Source organism: Rhinolophus sinicus, linkage group LG07, assembly GCF_036562045.2.
Source record: "Rhinolophus sinicus isolate RSC01 linkage group LG07, ASM3656204v1, whole genome shotgun sequence".
In the NCBI taxonomy this organism is placed as follows: Eukaryota; Metazoa; Chordata; class Mammalia; order Chiroptera; family Rhinolophidae; genus Rhinolophus; species Rhinolophus sinicus.
In genome coordinates, this window is record NC_133757.1 from 60,548,196 (window position 1) to 60,571,752 (window position 23,557).

The 23,557-nt window shown below is 44.9% G+C and overlaps 1 protein-coding gene across 2 annotated transcripts in view; it reads right to left on the reverse strand.

Annotated features, from left to right (window-relative positions):
• Positions 1-23,557, reverse strand: part of GRID1 (glutamate ionotropic receptor delta type subunit 1) — a 702,415-nt gene that overhangs the window by 216,244 nt on the left and 462,614 nt on the right. For both annotated transcript variants that reach the window (XM_074339723.1, XM_074339722.1), the window contains exons 7-8: positions 13,045-13,206; positions 10,948-11,067 (exon numbers count right to left, since the gene is read on the reverse strand). In XM_074339723.1, the coding sequence (XP_074195824.1) occupies positions 10,948-11,067; positions 13,045-13,206 (282 nt within the window). The remainder of the gene's footprint in view (positions 1-10,947; positions 11,068-13,044; positions 13,207-23,557) is intronic.

A 23,557-nucleotide genomic window follows, 5' to 3' on the forward strand; every position in this document is an offset into this window, starting at 1 on the left:
TGTCACTCCCCAATAAACTTAATTTAAAAAAAAAGAGAAATAATGAACAGCATCAAAGACGGGGGAAAGAAATCAATGTAATTTAAGTTAATAAGAAAAAGTGAGAATATAAATTATATAATTATCTCAATAGATGTAAAAGAGCTTTTGACTGAATGTAATCAGCATTCTTGGCAAAACTGTTAGCAAACTAGGAATAAAAAGGAATTTTATCAATATGAAAAACAATACCTACCACAAATATATAGTAAACATAAAATTGTGCATTATAAAAAGCTATCCTCTGAGATCAAGAATAAGATAAGGATGCCCGTATCACTATATCTATTCAACGTGAATTAAAGACCCTAAGTAGTACAATAAGGAAAGAAAAATGAATACAAGCATTAAAGTTGGGGGAAAAATAAAACTCTTATTTTCCATAGATGATGTTATTGTGTATATAGAAAATCTTAAAGAATCTATAGATAACTATTAGAATAAATCAGCAAATACATTTAGTTCACTAGAGACAAGTTTAATATACAAAACCAATTAATGTGCATATACACACAATAAACAAGTAGAAAAGTAAATTTGAATACACTCTCTATATAATATAATCATAAATATCAATATCTGGGAAAAATCAAAGAAAAGTTATTCAAGATCTCTACAGGTACATCAACAAAACTTTCCTAAGAGACATTAAAGATGACTTAAATAAATTGAAGGGTATTCTATGTTTATGAATTAGATTACTCAGTATTAGTAAGATGTTAATTCTCCCTAAATTGATCAAGAGACCATTCAATCTCAATCAAAATCCCAGATTTTTTGTGGAAAATAAAAATTTAATTTTAAAATGTATAAGAAAATGCAAAGGTCAAAGAATAACCAAATCTACCTTCAAGAAAAGAACTTACACTACCAGAAACCAAAGCTTTTACAAAATTATGAGCTTTAAGACAGTATGATATTAGTGCATATATAGATAAATGGCCAAATGGAATTGAAGAGATTATCCAAACACAGACCCACAATATACAGTCATTTGATTTATGAGAAAGGTAGTATGACAAAGTAGTAGGGATAAGAGGTTTTTGGTGTTTTCTTTTTTTTTTAATAAATGGTATTGGTCAATTGTATATCTGTATTTTTTTTATGTATGTCACCTCCAAACTCACACCATATACAGAAATCAATTCCAGATGTAAAATGGACCAATTCCAGATGTAATGCAGATAAATGCACATAAATTTGAAGTGTAAAAAAAGAAAATATTTAGAATAAAGTATAAGATAATATTTTTATGTTCTAGGATAGATAAACATTTTTTAAACAGTATACTGTATGTAGTAAACAAATAAAAAAGAACGGTAAATTGATAAATTGAATTACATTAAAATTAAGAGTTTCTGCTCATTAAAGGACAACATTAAGAACATTCAAAAGACAAGCCACAGAGTGGGAGAGAACATTTCCAATACATATATTTATAAGGACACATATCTAGTTCCACAAATCACTAAAAAAAAGAAAAAAAGAGAAAAAAGGATGAAAACCAAATAGAAAAAAAAAAAAAAAATGCATGAAAGACTTGAACAGGCACCCAACAAAGGAGATATCCAAATGACCAGTAAACATATGAAAAGGATCTCATCATCATTAATCATCATGGAAATGAAATAACTGCAGTGAGAAACCATTACCCACCCAACAGAACGGCTACCATTGTAAAGACTAACAAACCATGTTAGTTCACTCAGGGCTGATGAAGCACAACTGGAATTCTTAGAAACTATTATAAGAATATAAACCAGTACAAGCACTTTTCTAGAAAAGTGTTTGGCAGTATCTCTTAATCAAGCATATATCTTTTGACCTAGTAATTCCACTCTCATACATGTACCAACAAAAAACATAAATATGTTCCCCAAAAAGATATATCTAAAGATGTTTATAGCAGTATTATTGATAACACAAAATATGGAAACAACCTAAGTGTCAGCAATAGAATACAGTGTGAAATATTCATAAAATAAATATTATATGTTGACATATATTAATCATGTCTTTTTATTTTCTGCATTGCTGATGCTTTGATATCCAATATCCAGTGCCTTGCTAACCCTGGAGAGACTGCCCAGCCCAGGGTTAACCAATTCCTAGAGACAGTAACTGACTCAATTTCTAGAGCTAGCTACTGCCTGTACCTTTTATATGCAAACTAACCAATCCAGAGTCCTCCCTCCCCCAAAATAACACATCCTTTGTGGAGCTCTTACACTCTGGACTACTATTCCCCTGCCTTAAACATCCCAGGTTCAGGGCAAGGTAGCCCAGGAGCCGCCTGAAATAATGCAAACTAACCAATCTTAAACCTGCTTACCCTGCCTCACCCATCCTTCCTGCAAAAACCACAGTAAAGACTCTTGCCCACATTTTCCCATTCCCTCTGCCTCCTATCTGATCCTGATGCTTTGTGTGGCCCTGTGCGGTGTGGTGCACACCCTTGTAGGCACTGTAACAAACTATCTTTTTAATGGCAGGCATTCCCCAATCGGTTGGCCTCACCATACCTGAATAATAATAAAGCCTACATTTTAAAACACAATAAGAATGAATGAAATAAAACTACATCCAATAAACATAACGCATCTCACAAAGATGATGCTGAACAAAAGAAGGCAGTTACAAAAGAGCACGGAGTCTGTGCATTAGATGTCAACTGTATTTCTTTTGGTGAGTGTAATGACCAGAAGGGGGTCCTAGAGCGATCTATGGGGGCACTAGGGACGGTCTGCTTCTTGATATGGCTGTTGATTGCATGGATCTTTTCACTTTCTGAAAATTCACTGTGACTGAGTCATGATTTAGGCACTTTTCTGCATGAGTGTTACACTTCCGCTTATATTAGAAAAACTACTAGGATCCAGCTACAATTATATCCAGAATAAAATAGCATTCCAAAACTGGAAAGAATAAAAATAAATTATCTAACAGCTCAGATAGTTTTAAAATTAACAATAAAATTAAATTTAAAAAAATAATAATAATAACCCTAGCCAGCAGGCATACAGGAAGAAAAACAATCCAGGAATTAGAGTAACATATAACAAAATTGATTAAGCAAATTAGACTTAGATCTTTGGGAAAAAAAATCAATAAAAAAAACTTCTGTCAAGTCTAGTCAATAAATAAAGGGAGACAACACAAATACACAATAATAGGAATGAAAAGAGAGATATTTCAAGAGATAGCTTTTTTTTACATTATTTGCAAACACTATATGAAGCTTAATAATGAATTTTAAAATGCCAGTGATATGCAAGATTTTGTGTAGATTACTAAAAATGACTCAAGGAAATGTAGAAACCAGGAAGTTGCCAGCATATCAAAGTAATAGCCATAAGACCAACAACCAACCCAGATAATTTTACAAGTTAAATTGTTTCCAACTTCCAAGAGCTCTGTCCATACAAGTGCAAAAAAATAATCGATGCCCTATCCGTGTTATGAAGAAAATACAAGCTGAATACAAGTTGAACCCAAACATCTAAGAGAGAAACTATAGGTCGACATCACATATACATCTAGGTGGAAAACCTCAATTTTAACTGCAATAACAACAACAACAAAAAAAGCAAAATGAAAATTATATAAAAACAAGAAGCCAGGGTCAACTGCTGGGAACAGTCTCCCCATTTCTAAAAAGGAGACGTACAGAAAGGAATTATCCTCCTCTTCCATGCACTGCTGTCTTTCTGGGTATGACAGTTGGAACTGTCACAGCCATCGTGAAACTATGAGGACAGCTCAGACCACGTCCTGAGGATAGCCAAGTAAAAAGATGGAAAAGACCCGAGCCTTTGATCTGGGCATTGAATGTCTGAATTGGCCAACCCTGGAGGTCCCCTAGCTGCAGGCCTCTTTTTATGTCACATATTAAGTTTTCCTTATTGTTTAATCCACTCGAGATGAGCATTCTGTTACTTGCAGACAAGTACATCCTAATTATGTACAAAGATGAATTAAATTTAAGCTGAGAGGAAAAAAAGGGAGAGAAAAGAATCTAAAAATTTCTTAAAATCAATGAGGAGATATGCAAAATTTAGTAGAGCATATGATAAATGTGACATTCAAGTCAATTAGGAAAGGTAAATGGTAGTAGGACACATTACTGAAAAATGTAAAAGCTAGGTCATCACATCACAATTTCTTACAAATCAATCCCAAGTGGATGGAAGATTTCATTGAAATAAAATCAAACCATAAAAACACTAAAAGAAAGTATAGATGAATAGTATCTACTTTGCAAATTGGGTATGACTTCTAAGAAATACAAACATATAAAATATTATATGTGAAAACTTTTCTTATCAAAGGCAAATGATTTATGAGTACAAAATGTTTGACAAGAATAACTACTAATTCCCTTCTGAAAGGTTGTATGAGTTGACAAGAAAATTTTCATCCTCAATATAAAAAACCAAAGATCTGAGGTATAATTTACAAAATATGAAATTCAAATGACCAGTGACTATATTTTTAAATATATGTATAATCGCATGAGAAACGCAAATTTAGCAACACTATTTTTTCATTCTGCAACCAAATTAACAAAAATGTTTAATATATATCACTCAATTTTTTTGAGCATAGGCTATAACAGAGACTTCCATATACTACTGGTGGGTGTGAAAATTATTGAAATATTTCTATAATTAATTTGAAAATATGTATCAAGTACATAAAGAATCTAAAAAAAGTATTATCCTTGGCTTGGCAATTCCACTTCTTAAAAAACAAGGAAATAAATATAGATGGAATAAAACCATATATTCTGTATGGTCGTTACAATACTATTCTATAATAATATGGTGAAAATGACTAAACATTCATCACATAGGAAGATAAAATAAATGATGGCTCTCTGTAAGTTGAATAATGTGTTTCCATTAAAAATCATAGTGGAAAAGAATAAAGAAATGAGAAAATACTCCCAATATAGCATTAAATGGGAAAGTCAGGATATAAAATATATGTACAATAAATAGCAATTTGATAAATATACCTATCACTGTCTCTATCTCTATGTAAACATGGAGGGAAAAAAAGAAAAAGTAAATAAAGAAAAGGCATCAGAAATTCTAACAGTATTTATTCCTTAGTTCAGAGATTATAGCTGACTTCTTCATTATTCTTTTCATTTATCGGTATTTTCTAAACATTCTACCCTAAATGAGCATGTATTGATGCTACCCTCAAAAATTAGCAATAAATGTTACTTAAAATGAAATAGTACTTAATTGTATCTTTTCCTTATCCCTTTACTCAGATGAGGCAGACATTTGTTTTGGTTCTCAGCTCTGACAAAAGCGGTTCTGCATACGGGTTCCAAATGGGCGACATTTTTCTTGGACAATGCGCAGCAAGACTGCTAACCCATGAAGAGGCTGAAGGTTATTTCTCTTCTGGGACTCACTGCACACAGTCGGAGTCTCTGTCAGAGCTGCTTAATAGAGACCCTGCACAATTCTCAGGCTGGATCCCTCCAGCCCCCACCACTGCCCACCTCGCCGTCCTCAGTACTGAACCCACGGTGAAGCTCCTGGCACCAGCTGCTGGAGCTACCAGGTAAGGGATTCCGCCTGTGCTCTAAGAGTCAGCCACTACATGACAGAGCTATCCTGTCTTCTGATTGGTGCCTTTTCCACCTGGCCTCCCCCCTTAGAAGTTCTGAACCCTGAGAATGTGGGACAATTTGTAACAGAGTTCAGCAGTCCTGGGCAACAAAGTTAATGATGTACGCACTTCTAAGCCGGGGGAGGGCTGGAGTCCTATGGCGTGGCAATCACTGCATGATGAGCAATTATTACTCTGAATTATCATTAGCAGCCATGAGGCTCTCTTGAGGACATGACATCAATGGGGGCATTTGATTCCTGTGCAAAGCCAGCTTTTATGAAAAATCAAAATTGACGGAGAAGCCAGGAGAAGCTTCTTAAGTCTTAAACTAATAAAAGAGAGTGAAGCCCTCCCACTTCCCTGGGGGACTGCTGGAATAGGGAGTGTGACCCAAGGGCACTGATGAAACATCAAGTCAGCAGGCTCCAGACCAATGGGAAGGGCCTGTGAGGCTCTAATGCTGGCGTGGGGGGGGGAGGGGGCGGGGGAGCGGGGGTGACACATGAGGATGGAGTGGAAAGCGGGCTGAGTCACAGAACTGTATCATCCTGAGTTCAGGAAGGATGTCCTGAGTCCTGTGCCACACGTCACTTCCCTCAGCTGTCCAGGAAATCTTCCTTCCAGCCCAGCACAGACACATACTTGCTGGTGCTACATAACTAAGTCTTTGCAGTCTCAGAGCCTCAGTTCCCCTGGTGGAGCTGCTCAGAAAACCACAGAAATGCTGGGGACAGGGGAGACTATCGGAGGGGGCGGGGGGCGGTCGCAAGACCCATTATCCCAATTCCCCACCTATTGCAACCACCGCATGTCTGCTTCTACAACTGTTTAAGATATTTGGGTTCCAGTAAGATTCTGTTGAAACAGATTATCCAGGACTAGAGAAAGGCTTGAAAACCACTGGACAGAATTCTTTCTCAGTCTCTTGGTCTTAACTCACTTCTACTCTATCGAAAGGAACAGAAAACGGCCCTGTTCTCTCTCCTTGTACCAGGGTATTCTTTGCCCTGGAATGCCCACTCACAGAGCAGACACACAGGCCTTCCCAATGCTTCCGTCCACTTCCCCACCCCCTGCCCAATGGCAGGCTGACTTCCACTGAGCCAGTGAATCAGGTGGACGGCACCCATGGGAAATAAGGTTCAAAGGGCCTACGAGCAGTTGGCAATTTCCCCAGGATTTCACTGCACCAGGGACCCCATGTTAGTGGAAGGAAGGGAATGAGCCTTCCACACTGGTATCATTAAGATGGAGAAGGGCGGACATCCTCAGCAATCATGTCGTGGAAAAATGTTTCTGCAGGGCTGTAGCTGGTGTTACACTCCAGGCAAGTCATGCTTATGGGAAAAAAGACCACCGTGTTTTCCTTCTTCCATTCATCACACCAAAGCAGTCCTACAAATAAAATCTCATCAGGGGTGAAGCTACCAGGTCCCTCTTGGCCTTTGGTCTTTATAAGAAGTCGACATCTGCTTCCAGGCATAGAAGCAGGGCTGCACACTTCCTGGGCTCACAGAGCCCCCTCCTGTCTCCAGCCTCAGGCTTGGGCACATGGAGTGGTGAGGAGCTGCAGTCCAGGGCACTTTGAGGCAGAAGCTCATGTTCTAAGCCTGCCTGGGCCTTTCAGCTCGTGTGGGGTCTGGGGCAGAACACTCAAGAAGGTATACAGCCCCACCTGCCTAAAGCTGATGTCCTGGGCCACACAGGAGAGTTCTCACTGCCAAGTGCTACATTAGGGTCATCACAGTGAGTGACCCCTATACTCAAACAGGAGACTCCTATTATCTGAATTTTCCATCTGAGAAAAAAAAAAAGGTTGGGAGAAGGGGAGTGACTGTGAAAGCTCAGGGGAGGCAGAGCCTGGAGTGATGCAAAGGTTCCCAAATCAGTGAGACCACCTATGTACGATGTACCTTCGTCCCATGTAGGGGCTCTGTTGTCCTGCTCAGCTCCCTCTTGTCCTGTCCTAACAGCTTTCCATGCCCCCACCTTTGGAAACTTTCCTGCAGGGGGCCTCCAACAATCCCATTCCAACTTATATTATGAGCTAAGGACATTTGCATGGACAAACCCATGGGAACCCACTCCGGAGAGTACTGTCTGAACAAAGAGAAAGCCGAAAAGAAACTTGTAAGGCTCCAACAGGAACAAGCATGCACCCCCAGGACAAATGTCCGGCCTAGTCCTGTGGGAACTGGACGTGACTTTCCAGCAAAGCCTGCCCTGTCAGGGTTGCTTGGTGATCACCCATGCCGGAGAGCTCCAAGCAGAACAGACAGTACACAGCAAGTGCCCAAAGTTACACAGCAAGCTGGTGACACAGACTTTTGATTTTGCCACCCAGCGCACCCTCAACAACAATGTACTTCCTGGATAAGATAATTTAATTAGTGTTTGTCCAGCACCCTGCAGCAAAAGGTGATCACCCACTCCTCCCATCCTCTGATGGCGCTGAGTAATCACAGTCTCTTGGTGCCACTTAATCTAAAACATCTGGGTGACTCACCCTCCCTGCGATTTCCCTCCAAGATATTTATTATACTTTAAGAAAATATCCATTTGCTCCCTCATTTAAGTGTGTCCTCCTGGTTTAAATCCTAAAGAAACTACTTGGTTTTGTTTTTCGTGTCTGTGTTTGCTGTAGTTGTTTTAAATTAACATGGATGGATGGATAGATAGATAGATAGATAGATAGATAGATAGATAGATAGATAGATAAACAAATATAGACAATATATTAGAATACATACACATATACATGTCATCTTCGCAGGGATATCCTCACCCCGCTCCAACATGACAGCATCTAGCAATCAGCCCAGTTGGCTCAACTAACAGCTCTGCACTGGGCATGGCTACAGAGAATCAGTTGAGGGGGGCTCTTCAGAGATGCCCCTGCCTCCTTGAATTGACTGATCTTTGCACTACCTTTGTGTGCCTAAGGACCCCAACCCTGCCCTCAAATCTGCTGCCCACCCTCAACTTTATTTTTAGGTCACCCCAATTTCCTAGCCTTATCCCTCACAGCCATGTGAACCCCAGGAATCCCAGCTCAGCCCTACCTTCAAATACTGCCCTAGGGCCATTACACTTGGTCCCAATCCCCTCTCTGCTTTATCCTGAAACCTCCCAGACCTGGCTTTAATGCAGCCTGGACCTGAATAACAAACATTTGCTATGGTAAATCCCATTCCTGCTTTCCAGATAAGTTCTCTTTAACAGCGGTAAGCTGCCAGTCAGACAGATAACAACTGGGATATGCAGTTATTAAGGGCAGATTTTAAAATGACAAAAGGATACATTTTAAAATAAAGCCCACTTGAAAATCAGCTTCCCTTCCAACTCAATTACACTCAGGACTCCTGCTCAGAAGCTCCTTGTACTGAGAGATTCCAGCTCCCATTGGTTTCACGGGTATTGGAGAAGCGTTGCCGTGGCAACACGGAAGGCGAGACACCTGAAACAGGAAGTGGAGGACACAGTGCCTCCTGCTCTCAGGCACCTGGAGTAGCACCCCCATCAGCTGCCTAAAATGAGGCAGAGACCCTCACAGGCACTATTCCCACCCACTATGGGGCCCTTAGTGTTAGAGCTGAGCTGAAAGAAGGGGGATGGGGTAGCAAAGCAGACAGGGTCTGATTGTTATTAACCTCAGAGGAACACTGAGGAACGAAGGCAAGTACCACGGCAGAAATGGATGGTTGCTTCGGCAGGCAGCTACAGCTGACAATCTCCTTTCATAACAAAGTGACTGAAAGGGTTCCCTGTCCTGGTTTCCCCTTACCAGGTGGCAGTACCAATACAAGTCAATTTCTATTGTGGTCATGAATGTCTCAGACCAATGTGGACCACCCAGCCCTTCACCAAGCCTCACAGCTTTGGGCATCCCTAACAGACATCATCGGTTTCCCCTGACACCCTTGACATTGCAAGTCACACCCTGGCCCAGCAGGATAGCAAACCATAGTCGCCCACCCCCTCTTTGATGCTGCAAACAAACCTCTGAGCTCAAAAAATGTCATCAAACCATGCGTCACCATTGCATCTCAGCCAATTACTGAACCTTTTTTTCTGACCAACCCCATGACTCTATCTTCTGTCAGGATGGGCTGAGTCTCCCACCCCCATGTCACACGTGGATCCTCAGACTTCCCAGCTTCTCCCTAGGGCACCATCCTCCTCCCATGTTGTAACTGATGACCACTCCCTCCATGCCCTCCAGCTCTCACACCCTCCATGACTCCACACATGCATCCTTCTACCTGGTCCTCAAGTAGCACAGCCCACAAATCCCCTCACCTAGATTCTCAGTAACCCAACATCATGTCACCCTTTTCTGCCCCTCCACCGCCCCCAGCCAGTGCTAGCCAGTGTAAAGGGCTCTCTGCCAAGGGTTTACCCTGCCACGCCGAGAGCTCACTATGCTCTTATCTCCTGGGCGTTATCAACAGTAGAGATGTCCTTCTCTCCAGTGTATAGAAATGTGTATGTGACAGTGTGTGTGTGCGCGTGTGTGTGTGTGTGTGTGTGTGTGTGTGTGTGTGGCTCCCGCATGAGCCTTTGCCTGAGTGTACGCCAACCCGCTAATGCTTTAATGCTATCCTGATTAGATTCAGTCTGTCTGTGGCTCCTACACATCATGGGTGCTTCCATCTGGGGCTTAACTCTGGGGATTCCAACTCTGGGTAAAGGGCCCCCCCACCCCCCCGCCAGTCCTCAATCCTGAAAATCGCTATAAGAGGAGGGAAAAACAGGCAAAGTGTCACCATAAAGAGCCCCAGGCCTGCCCCTTGCATGAGCACCAAATCAAACAGACAAACCCCACCATGAGTTCTACAGCCCGTGTGTCTCTCATTGCCTGCTTCTCACCCTCCTTGTGACTCACTTTTCTGTTCATGGCCTTGTCTCATGCTTGCATCTGGGGGATGCTCTGGCTGTAACCTCTATCTCCTGCCTCTGTCATAGTCACACCTGTCCTGGCAGTTCAGCCAATTTCAGCCACTCTGGAAAAACATATTGTCCCTTCCAGCCTAGCCCAGGACCACAAGACTGCAACCGGACCAGGGCTGCCGGAGCCGCCGCTGAACTGAGAGGGCATTAGTGACACTTTGGCACTTTCTGTTGAAACTCTCTGAGCCTCCTCCCCACCGTGCCCCAAAAACATCAGCATGGATCCCACCAGCAGAGAGTGGGAGGGGGCCTTCTGTCCTGGTTAACAGAACCCAGGCTTCTCGCCACCACAGCGGGAGGAGGGGACGGTGGGCGCCTGAGGCTGACCTTACGCATGTCTTTGCCAAACGTCTCACTGTAGGTTGTGCCGAGGATTTCAAATTGGACGTAGGGATTCGAGCTGTCCTCCCGAAACTCCATCACCCCTGTGAGGCCGGTGATGTGGCCCTGCAGAGACAAGGAAAGACCATTGGAGGGCGAGCAAATATGAATGGGGTAGGGGACAGGACCCCAAGACAAGGAAGGAAAGGAAGTGGTGGCTCAGAAGGAACAATCGAGGTCTGGGGGAGCAATGGGCAAGCGGTAATGAGAAGAGTGGCTGGCAGTCCTCAGCCTCGGAGCAGGATCCACACATCCCAGGCCATTGCTCACAGGGGCAATTCCTAAGGCTTGCACCTGTTGTTCAGGAAGGCAACAGGATTAGAGCACCTGCTCTGGGCCACACACTGTGCTGGCCATGAGATTAAAGAGTGGCAGCTTCTGCCCCCACTCACCTGAAGCTTACAGTCTACCCTGGCAACCTGCCTCAGGGGCTCACCTTCGCTTGAGCCAAGAGGAAGTCAGAGGTCAATAAGAGCCATTGCAGACACATGGCAGTAAGTTGCAGGGCAGCAAGCATGAGAACTGAAGGCCAAAACCCAGCCCAGTCCTGGCTTTGTCACCCGTGCCGCCTTAGGCAATTTATCTCCCGTCTCCCAGCATCAGCCTGGAGTTAATTAGATCCATGTCACAGATCCTGCAAGGACTTAAGAAGAAAATGTGCACAAAGCATGATGCCTGGCACAGACTGGGTGTGGTGGGTGTGCATACTCAGCACCTCTTTCCAGTGGTTCAGGGGGCTCTGTAGGAGCCGGCCGCAAGGGGGCTGTGCTAACCTGTGATAAGCCCCCTTCATTCTTCAAGCCTGAGGTGGGGTTCTCATCCAGCCTTACTCTCCCATAGGCTGTGGGCGGGGAGAATCCCTGAGACTGAGTCCCAAGAGGGCCCCCGGCTCTGGCTTGGGCTGCAGGAAATTCAAACCAACACCAGAATATGTACAGTGCTATTGAAACCATGCATGATTTATTGTGACTAAAACTTCTAGCACTATAGATTTCCGTAAATGCTCTTTTGAAGCCTCTAAAAGCCAATTCACTCTAACAAATCTTCTGTGGATTACCCAATTCGCTTCAAATCCAGCCTTCTAACTTGGTGTCACGCCTCAGCATGTCATGAGACACATCACTAGTGCAGAGTGCCTGAACATGCACACACACACACACACACAGGTCTTGGATGATTAGCACATCCTCTGCCAACTGAGACAACCTCTCTTACAGACAGTGCCAGACATGAGCTAGGCAGCTACCTTCATTTTTTTTTACTTACAGTAGTGCTTCCTTATCCCTGGGGGATATGTTACAAGACCCCCAGAGGATGCCTGAAACTGTGGATAGTACCAAACCTTATATGTACTATATTTTTTCTTATACATATGTACCTCTGATGAACTTTAATTTTAATTCTAAAGGCACAGTAAGAGATTAACAATAATAACTAATAATAATATAGAACAGTTATAACAATATACTGCAGTAAAAGTTATGCTAATGTGGTCTCTTATCTCTCTCTCTTTCTCTCTCTCTCTCAAAATATCTTATTGTACTGCACTCATTCTTCTTCTTGTGATGATGTGAAATGATACAATGACTACATGATGAGATGAAGTGAGATATTCAGCATGGTGTGCAATTTGAAACTTATGAATTGTTTATTTCTGGAATTTTCTATTCAACATTTTTAGACTATGATTGACCATGGGTAACTAAAACTGCTGAAAGTAAAACTGTAGATAAGGGGGAGACTACTGTACTGGTGACCTTGGGCAAGTTGCTTAACCTCTCTGAAGTCCAATCTCCTTATGTGAAAACAGGAACAATAATAATAACACATAGCCATGAACTGCGGCTCACTCATCCCTCAAATACTGGGACAGGATGAATGGCAAGGAGAGAGACCTGGGAGGGGCCTATCAGGGCAACCACACAAAGAACTCAGTTTCAAGCCACCTGCCGGAGGAGGCGGAAGTGGAGAGAGGGTGCGAGAAAGGGCCTGTCTTTGGCCTTGGCCTTGGCCTTGGCCTGGGAGGGTGCCTTCCACACACACCTTTTTTATTGTATCCAGCATGGACCGCCCTCCATTCCATGGCTTGGTGGACTTGCGTATGCAGTTGAGGCTTGCCATGCTGTGCCACTTCCGGTCCTCCAGCTTCCTGTGGAAGGCGTTGGCCAGCATCAGAACACTGTCATACAGGTAGAGGTTGGATATCTGCAAAGACAAAGGTGGTGAAATGCTTTCCATGGGTGCATTTCCAGAGAAGGAGAAACCAGTCGATGGGTGAGCTAACCGAGGATGTCAACAGCAACAAGTGATGCCCAATAGTTATGCCAGGATCCTTTGGCTTCTAGGTATTCATTCAAAACCCAGGCAAGTGCAAGGGTCCTGAGGAGAATAAGACCTAGCCCTGCTTCACGAACTAGTTACGAGGTGGATCCGAACAGCCACAGGAGAAGCACAGTGATCAGCACCACGATGGAGTCTTGTTGCAGGCTCTCTGTGAGCCTGGAGTGGGGCATCCTCTTACGTGACAAAGGATGGAGGGAAGGATGGGCAGAAAGCTCAGCCAAAGGATCAGTAGGATAAAAGATAGGAGCAGTACAGGGAGGACACAGCATTGTGCAAAGGCATGAGTGTGTGAAGGAGTAGGGCCAGGCAGAGCAGGTGACGGTGATGGAGATTTGGGACGCCACCAAGTCTGCTCTGCAGTGGTGTCACTGCTGGCCAGGGAATGCTTCTGGGATTTGCAACTATGTGCCTCTGAGAGCTCCCCCTTTGCTTAGCTGTCCACACCATAGCTGGGTTGGAGAGGACACACAGCCCATCGCAGAGCTCTGGAGAGCATGGTTACGAGGGTGAAGTGGGAATAACAGTGAGAAGAGCAGCACCGCAGTGGTGGAACCCAGGGTGGGACAGGTCTGGCTCACCCTCCTGATCATGATTAAAGGCTCTGATCTGGATGAGCCCAAACACCAACACCTGCCTTCTCAGGGGCCCAGCAAGAGCTCTCTGTGGGCAGGAGGGCAACCCTGTTGTCACCTGTTATCCTTCATGCCACCCCACTCCTCCCAGTGGGCATCATGGAGCAAGAAGGGAGGAGAGGAAGAGGAGGGCATGGAGGGAGGTAACATCCATCCTTGGTAGGTGTCTGGCCCCACACGGTAACTGTTGCACAAACAACCATCAGCCAAAGTGGGTCAAAGGGATGACTCTCTGCACATCTAAGCAGCAAGGTGTCTGCTAAAAATATTTCAGAAAAACAAAATCACTGATATAAATAGGAGCATATGTCAGCCACACAGGACTCCTGGGAAGGTCCTCAGGCTGCAGGACGAACCCCTGCTCCTCTCAGCCTACCCCCCACCCTACCCCCAGAATGTCCCTTGCACCCTTAACACCTCCATGCCTTGTTCTCAGCCTGCAATTTCTACACTCACATATCTTAGACTGGGTGCCCCCAAAACAGAGCCCCAGACAAGAGTTTGGGTGATGGGAACTGTCCTCAGAACTGCAACTGAAATCAGAGGTGGACCAAAGAAGCTGATACAGGATATCAAAAACATCTGCTACATCATGTGTGCCTAGCAACTCAGGCTAATTCTCAAGGGTCATCTCTGCCGTGACATATGCAAGCAGATCTGCCCACTTCTGTGAGTCTCCCTGTGCCCTGAGCTTTCCTGAAGAGCCTTGTCCTATCTGCCTTCAGCCTGTGTCCTTGCAGTGGGCACAGGGATGTATGGCACTAAGGCCTGTGTACCTGGCACCTCTCCATGCTGTAGGTGTAAGAAGTGGGTGGAGGATGGACAGGAGACATCTCAGTGATGGCAGAAGGGTGTCTAGGATGACGACCCCTGCTGAATTAACCAAAGACCTCAGGCCAAAGGTCAGCACTGATGACCAATTTCAGGCCCCTGAGTACACAGGTGCTTACCTGAGAGCAGAGCGAAGTTATTCCCACCACCTGGAATTCACCCTCTGCCCTACAGGGAACAGCAGGACACACCCGTGTCTACAACCCCCCCAGCCCTGGGGGAGCATTTCTTCAGGGAGAAATGCACTTGTCAGCCCCCCAGCTCTCAGAAGCCTCTACCACTACAAAAATAATTTTGGCACATCTACCTCCCCTCTGGAATAGAAAGCCACAATGGAGATGTTGTTGTAAGATAACGTAAACCACTTAGAGTTGGCTTGATTTTACTTTTTTTCTGAAAGGATAGCTCAAAGCTGAGAGTCCTTGAGGATGTGAAGATTTCTCTTCTCAAGACATTCACGGATCTCCCAGCTAGCCACTCATAGCCGATGCTATTCAACCAGTGAGGCACTTGGATTCACAACTATACCTTTATCTGCACTCAAACATTTGGGCAGCACCACCCCAGCTTTGGCTGGGGCCAGCACCCAGGGCCATTTCCCTTGTTCCCTCCAGCACTTCAATTCACAATGAATTAAAGTACTTAACAAATGTATGAATACAGAGAGGTCTGCAGTGAAGAGAAAAAAACAGGATGTGACTCAGAAAGGCCAAAGGAAGCCCTCAGCCCTCCCACAAGTGTATCTGCTGGGAAGGGTGAACCCATCTCCGTTCAAGGGAAAAGGCTTGAGCAATATTCTTTCCCAGTCACAGACAGGCCTTCCCCCTGCCCCCACATCTATCACCCTGGGCACCTACTTACATGATATACTACACAGCATCGGTTCATAAGTGCATTTACCTCACCAAACTTGAGCTTCTTAAGTGCAGGGGAGGGGGGATTTTTTTTTCACTGTTCTAGATAGATCTCTATATATCTCTATATATATTCACTATCTCTAGAACCCAGCACCAGCCAAGGCCCATGGTTGCTGCTTAATGTATGTTTGATGGATAGTTGCATGGTGGATACATAGAAGGATGAATGGCTGGCTTGCTGGATGGATGGATGGATGGATGGATGGATGGATGGATGGATGGATGGATGAATGGATAGATGGATGGTTGGCTCTCCTGCTAAGAAGGTACACACTGATCTTGGTTCACAAAAAGATAAAATATAGAAAACAGACAGCAGACAAAAAAGATTTTCTGCCTCCACCTTTGACTTGGGAGGGAATCTCCTTTGTTCAATTTGCATGTCATTTCTAGCCTACTCAAAATGCCTTCTTAATCCTCACTGGGAGCTGCTTCCATCTTCACTCACACTGCCCCTGCCCCTTCTCCTCGTAAGATGCTATCTCAAAACTTCCCTCCCTCAAGCAGAAGCTGACACTCTACACTGGTCAGTGGCTCCGCCTCTGCTCCCCAACCGCACTGTCCTCACTTAGGCCACCTGCTGGGTTCACTGGTGGGGACCCAAAGCAAAGAGTGCTGCCCTCACAGTCTGGTTGTCCAGAGAAGGGACCCTTGAGGAAAAGATCAAGAGCCAATAGCAGAAAAGCAGCGTCTGCGTGGGGCTCCCTCCAGATCCTGACAAATGGAGGGAAAGCCTTCACTCGGGGTGGAGGGGTGGAGATCAGTGTCAAGGCTTGGTCAGGTGATGCCCCTGAACCCAGAGGAGCAGTCTGGAAGGAGAGTGGCTCCCAGCTGGAGGGACACTCCTCACTGTTGATCTCAAGGGGCTAACAGCCCGAGCTGGAGCTACAGGCCACAGAAAGGGGGGCGAGGGGTGGCCTGAAGGAGTCCTTGCCTTCCTCCCTCACAGCTCAGCTAAGTGCCAGCACAGAGCTCATTCACAAAGAACAGACAAGGAGAGCAGATACTGTCACTATTTAAACCCTTATTCCCCTGCAAATGGGAGCCTGAGGCTCTGGCTGGCCTAGGAATACTGCAGCACAAAAGTGACAAGGAACTAAAATAAGCATTTCAGGTGAAAGTAGACTTAAGAAGCAAAAGAGAGGCCAAAGTGTCGAGGCCACAAGCATGGCAGAGGAAAGGCCCGGATGCAAAACAAAACACACAAAACCAGGTCAGAGATGCTACACGGCATCAAATGAGAGGCACACAGAGCCAGAGCCAGAGCCAGAAGAGAGCCCCGAGGCTTTGCTGGGAGCCTGTGGCCTCATTCTAGGTGGGGACAGAGCTGCTTCAGCTGGCCACCCTACCGATACATGCGAACTTCCTCTTTCACTGTCATACACTAGGACTCCTATTCTACTGTGTGAGCAGCTTAGCCAGGTGGGAGCAAGAGCTTTGATACATCACAGCCTGGGCCAGCTTTGCCCACTGCTGTACCCCCAGTATCAAGAGCAGTGCATGGACCTAGCAAGTGCTCAATAAACGCCTGCTGAACGGGTGGGTTGACTCTTCACTTGCACTCACTTGCTGAGTACTGCTGAGCAAGTCAAGACTTGTTGATGATAATAAAATGCAATGTGATCAGTGGCCCTGGAGAGGTACAGAGGGCAGCACTGATTTAACCCCTGGGAAATGCAGATGGCAGTGTGTGCCATGTACTGTCCTAAGCAATTTGCGTGCATTTTCATTTTTGGAGGGAGCAGAGACAGGAAGAGATACCGTGTTTCCCTGAAAATAAGACCTAGCTGGAAAATCAGCTCTAATACATCTTTTGGAGCAAAAATTAATATAAGACCCTGTGTTATTTTACTATAATATAAGACCGGGTCTTTATAATCTAATCTAATCTAATCTAATCTAATCTAATCTAATCTAATCTAATCTAATACCGGGTCTTATTTTACTATAATGTAAGACTGGCTCAATATAATATAATATAATATAATATAATATAATATAATATAATATAATATAATATAATATAATATATAATACTGGGTCTTATATTAATTTTTGCTCCAAAAGACGCATTAGAGCTGATTGTCTGGCTAGGTCTTATTTTTGGGGAAACAGGGTAGGAGGGAAAACAAAGGACGTGAGCAGGCTCCTAACTTCAACGTGGATAAACTGATAACTCCGCAGTCACTGGGCCCAGCACCTGTCTGGCACACAGAAGCATGGGGCCTACTGGGAAAACAAACTTGAATCTGCCAACACCACTCACCCTCTCTCCCAATTTCCCTTGGTCCAAAAGCTTTTCAAGGGCAAGCAAAGGTCATATGGGGTATTTACAGCTTACGGCTCAGAAGACTGAGCAAGGATCAGCACTGAGCATTATATCCCCAACCCTGATGACATCTGCTCACCTGGGCTCATGTCCCTGGCCTCTTCCTGGCCCTGCAGCAAAGTCACAGCTGCCAGAGCCCTGGGTCTGAGCCTGGCCTTTCAGGGCAGCATGCCCTGAGGGGTTGCAGGACTGCCCTTTGAGGGAAAGGCAACTTCTCTGTGTCCCTGGCTTACTCCATAAAAGGTGCCAATATAGGAAGGCCCAGAGTGGGGGCCTCCATAATACTCTGACCCAGGTCCCTGAAAGAGAGGTGGCTTGGTCCCATTATACACAAAGGCCTGCCATTTGCACTGCAGGGCTGAGCAGCCACAGAAGACTTCAGCACAGCCAGTTCTGCAATGAGACCCTACAGGTGTGCATGAGAGAGGGAGAGGCAGGTAGATAGGACCAGAACAGAGGGCAACTGCAGACGAGTCCTGTGGGAGGCGCCCTGCTCTGCTCTCTGCCACTTATTACCTGTCCCCTGCTCAGGTTTAGGGATTTCTGTCCCAGGAAACTTCTTTCTGTCCTAGCTACATGGCCACCTCCCACCACCACAAAATGGTTCAAGTGCCCTCATTTCTCTGGAGGGAGAAAGTAACTACTGGTTACCTTGTTTCCCAGCCTCAGATCTTCCTCCTCTACACGGCACAGACTGTCTTTCTTGCAGGCGTATCCTGCCCTGTCACATCTCAAAGGGCTCCATCCTGGCTGCTGTCCTCCTCACTGACTGACCTTTTAGCCTCGCATCTCTCGCTTCAGACACATAGAACTCTGCCCCTGAGTTCTGGGGCCTCTGCACCTTTACATATGCCACTCTCTCTAACTGGAACATGCTAAAAAATAGAGATCAAAATTCCCATTTATTTGGCGTCTGTGAGCATTAAGAGAGAGAGAACATTTGTGAAATGTCTTAACATAGGACCTGGCACAGAGTAAGTGCTTAATGGATGTTTGTGGAATTAATGAATGCTGGATGAATAGTTTTGTACCTGTTCTTAGAAAACAACACAAAGGTGAAGAGATGTCAAAGTATTTGCAAAAAGAATGTCTCTTAGAATATGAGTGACAGAGGATAGAAGCCGCACTGGGAAAAAGGTATAGAAACTGTGGACCAGTATGTTTCAGGTGGAATTGTTCATCTCCAGGCAGAATCTGGGGTACGCATTTCCAGGAGATGTGGGACCCTGGTAAGGCTTGCATTTCCAAAGTTAGTTACCTATGCAAGAGGTGGGACTCAAAAGGGAAATACGGAAGGTAAGGCCACATCTCTGGGAGACAGAAGAGAGAGTTCAATCATGAGCTCTTGACTGGGGCTTGCACTCTTGAGAAATCCAGGTAGATCCTTATGGCTGCTGGATAATTAAAGATCAAGGGCATAAGGCCAACTGAGGATGAGGGATGGACAAATAGGGTTGATTTTCAGAGTTAGCATCAGAATCCCCATTTCATCAGTAACTATACTTAATTTAGGAATGTACCTTGGGTCAGCAGGAAAAAAGGCTCCCAATAAGATTGTTAAATTGATCTTCATGAGAAAATAAGGAGAATTTACTTTGGTGTCAAGACCCAGAGGGAGAAAATAGAGGGTGGACAGGGAAGCCAGAAAGATGGCGAGAGGGAAGAGACTCAGCACGTCAGATGTTGTTTGTGCAGCTGCAGTGCAAACGCCACCACCAATGCCACCGCCCCACCCATACACACACACACCATGTGTGACAACATCTCTGAGACTTGGATTTGTTGTTTTGTTGGAACCAGGAAAATAGCTGATTTCCCACCTGGGTCAGCGCCAAGTGGGGTGAAGACAGCCCATCAGGAACTCAGATGATCTGTGTACTTACTGAGTCCAGAAGCAGAATAGGGCCAGGAGTAATGAAAATACAAGTTCCGCGCCCCCCACCCCCCATTGAGATGATATGCCGAGCAGTTCAGGGGAGCTAACTGCCTCCAATCCTTGCTGGACCTCAGCAAGCTGACACCCGTGCCCACTCCCATCAGACTTGAAGAGAGAGGCCCTGGAGGACGATGGCCCCATGTGTAGCTGGCTGTCTGCCCTCCTGGGGCTCTGCATGTTTCCCCATAGTAATACGAGGCAAGTAATACGAGGGTGCTCCAGCCTTGTCTCCATTATGCTGTACTCCAGGGACCCAGGGAATTATTCATCCACATTGTCAAGGAAGAATCATCTCCAGAGGCAAAGGAAGATGAATGGCAGGCCAGGGTCACAGCCACACGGGCCAGCTGCATCTTGCTACCAGACCATTATCCACCCCACACCAAAGCTGGAATCGAGGGGAAATGTTTTCATTAAGAAAGCCTGCGTATCCTCTAGGCTTCTGAAGAGCCCAGTTTTTCTCCTCCCTCTGTCATTAATCATGCCGAGTGGACTATTTAGGGAGCCCTCACAGAGGCAAACATCAGGAACTGACCTCTGACCAGATCCTCAGATGGGCTCTGGGCATCCAGCAAAGTCAGACAAGCAGCCAACACAGGGTCCAGCTGGGAGGACAAGCTGACGCCCAGATGTCACAGCTTGAGAAATCCATGAACAGGCGAGGCCTTTCTGCCAAACTCCTGCCAGCCCACCTGTCCAGTGAGAGGGCATCGCAGCCAGGCCTGAGGAGGGAGCAGATGGTGGCAGAGGCCAAAGGGGATGGGAGCTCTGCTCACAGCTGACCCCAAGGGGAGGGTGTGCAGGGTGGGCAGGGGCCTTTGTCCATACCAGAGGATCTCTACCTCCAAATGTCCACGGGCCACCTGCAGCCAGAACATCAACCAGGTGCACCCAGGGAGACCACCTGTGCAATTGTCTCTGACAAAGGCATCGATGACCATCCTTCCCCATTCTGGCTGTTAAATGTTCCGTCTGGGCCTTTAGCATGCAGTAAATGAGTGAAAGTGACACGAAGTCCATGGTAGCTCTGATGGAAAAGGCTCAGTGTTGTTCCAGAGGAAAGGATTGTACTAGCAGGTTGACCAAAAAAACAAAACAAAACAAACAAAAAAAACAACAACAAAAAACACACAACTTGTAGCCAGGGAAGAATACAGAAAGCCTTAAAGAAATGGGGACATGTGTGGGAAGGGGAGTTTTGAACTGCTTTAATAGACTGAGCAGAGGAGAAGTGATTCCACCTATTAAGCCACTCAACAATTTTAAAATGCACAAAGAAGAGAAATTCCAACCTGAGGGAGCATTTTATCATAACACCACATCAGCCCCCGCAGCTTAATTCAAGGATCAGGCTCCACAGTGACCAGACAACACAGCTTATATCATTTGCCTGTCCCCCTTTGGAAACACATTTGAATATAAATGGGGTGGCGATGTGACAACATGTCTGTTACTTCAATTGCAGCCCGGAAGTCGCCAGGCAACACAGTTCTGAACACCAACTGAGTACATTACAGATTCTCTTCTGAGCACGGCTGCCTGTGAAATCTTAGCTAAGTTTCAGGGTTCTTGGGGACTGGTTATCACTTTTATTACTGGCTGAGTCAGACAAGCCCTAAACTAGCTTGTCAAGAAAACAAGAATGGAAACACCCAAATAAGACAGTGCTTGGTGGGGAAAACTAAACATACAGCACAGCACACTGGCAAATGCAATACCTTTGGAACTACTAGAAGACACTTATTTACGTATTTTTCTTCCACAGGACTTTCTACTAAATAGGAACCAAATTGATTTGTTACAATAGTGCTTGGTAGGCTTTACAGCACAGAAAGCCTTGACCGCAGACCTAATAGAAGATGGAGTTTCTGAGGCCATGAAGAAGCCAAAAGATGGATGAGCTTGTAAAAATTCCCTGTCCTTGATGGTCCTCATGAAAACTTCTAACCTAGAATTATCATCCCAAAAGCAGCCAGTCATCTGGGGGAGAAATTAAAGATGGACTTGAGAAGTACATTTCCAGAAGGATTTTCATTAATTTCATCAAGACAAAGTTAATAATCCATGACATAATTTTTTTTTTCCTTAACTTGGTTGTTCTAAACATGTTAGAGTCTCCTTGGTAAATCTCACAGCTAGAGGCTAGTAGAAATTAGTTTGCCTTCTACACTGTCATTAAGAAAGAAAGAAGTGATAATAGCTACTGAGGAAACTTGAAGGGAATGGCTTGTAAATGAGATGAATCTACAAACTACCCAAATGTTTGTTGGGCAGGATGAGTAAATAAATCCACATTTCCCTCTTGTCATAGCCCCACACAAGGAAGCAGATGCAACAAATGGAGACAGAGATTCCTTTGATAAAGCATTTTATTTACAGATCTATAAAGAGGCTTCTGGAGACAGTTTAACTTGTGTTAAGACCTGCATTCTTAACAGATCTACCCATCAGTCCTTCCTGAGGGTCTCCAGTGACCAGGGTCTTGTATGAAGAGCTCAGTGGGTCTTACAGGCAGGGCCTGCCCTCTTCCATGCAAGGCAGCTCTGATTAAGCCTGCATGATGATGTGGACAGTAAACGGTCCACGATGCCTATGATTTGGGGCTGGACAGATGGGAAATGCTCTCCCACCTGCTGTGATGCTTTTAAAGAGCATGCTCAGGAAGAGAGTTGTATGATATACATTTTTAAAAAAAAGAGGCCATTTCCAGCCTTTCCGTGGAAACCCTGTAGCACACCTGGCCACCTCCTTCATAATGATGCTCTTAATAACTCAGTCTTGTTCTAAATGCTTTCTATATGTTCTCTCATTAACTAGGTACTATTCTAATTCCCAGTTTACAGAGGAGGAAACTGAGGCACAGAATGACAAATAAATAATAATAATAATAAAGAAGAAAGGCAAATAAATACATAATTAGTACTAAAGTTACTGGGACTTGAACCCAAGCAGTCTGGCTCCTACTCCGCTGCTGTTTCTGCTGTTACTATTACTTATGCTACTACTGCTACTACTACTACCACCACTACTTCTACTATTATAGCTGCTGCTGCTTCTGCTACTACTGCTGGTACTGCCACTACTATTGCTACTACCGCTGCTGCTGCTGCTGCTGCTGCTGCTGCTACAACTACTGCTACTGTTACTGCTGCTGCTGCTGCTGCTGCTACTACTACTTATGCTACTTCCACTACAACTGCTATTACTACTACTGCTGCTGCTGCTACTACTAGTAGTATTGCCACTACTACTACTATTACTGCTGCTACTACTGCTGCCATTGCTGTTCCTACTGATGCTGCTGTTACTACTACTTATGCTACTACTCTAATACTAATATTACTACTGCTACTACTAATATGGCTACTGCTACTACTCCTGCTGCTTCTACTACTACTGCAGCTACAGTTGCTATAGCTGCTACTGCTACTACTGATGCTGCTACTATTGTTTCTGCTGCTACTACCACCACCACCACCACTGTTGCCGCCGCCTCCACCACAATATCTCTGTCATGCTGCTCTTAAATCTTACTCTTTATGTAGTGCCTGGGTCTCAGCAGGAACAA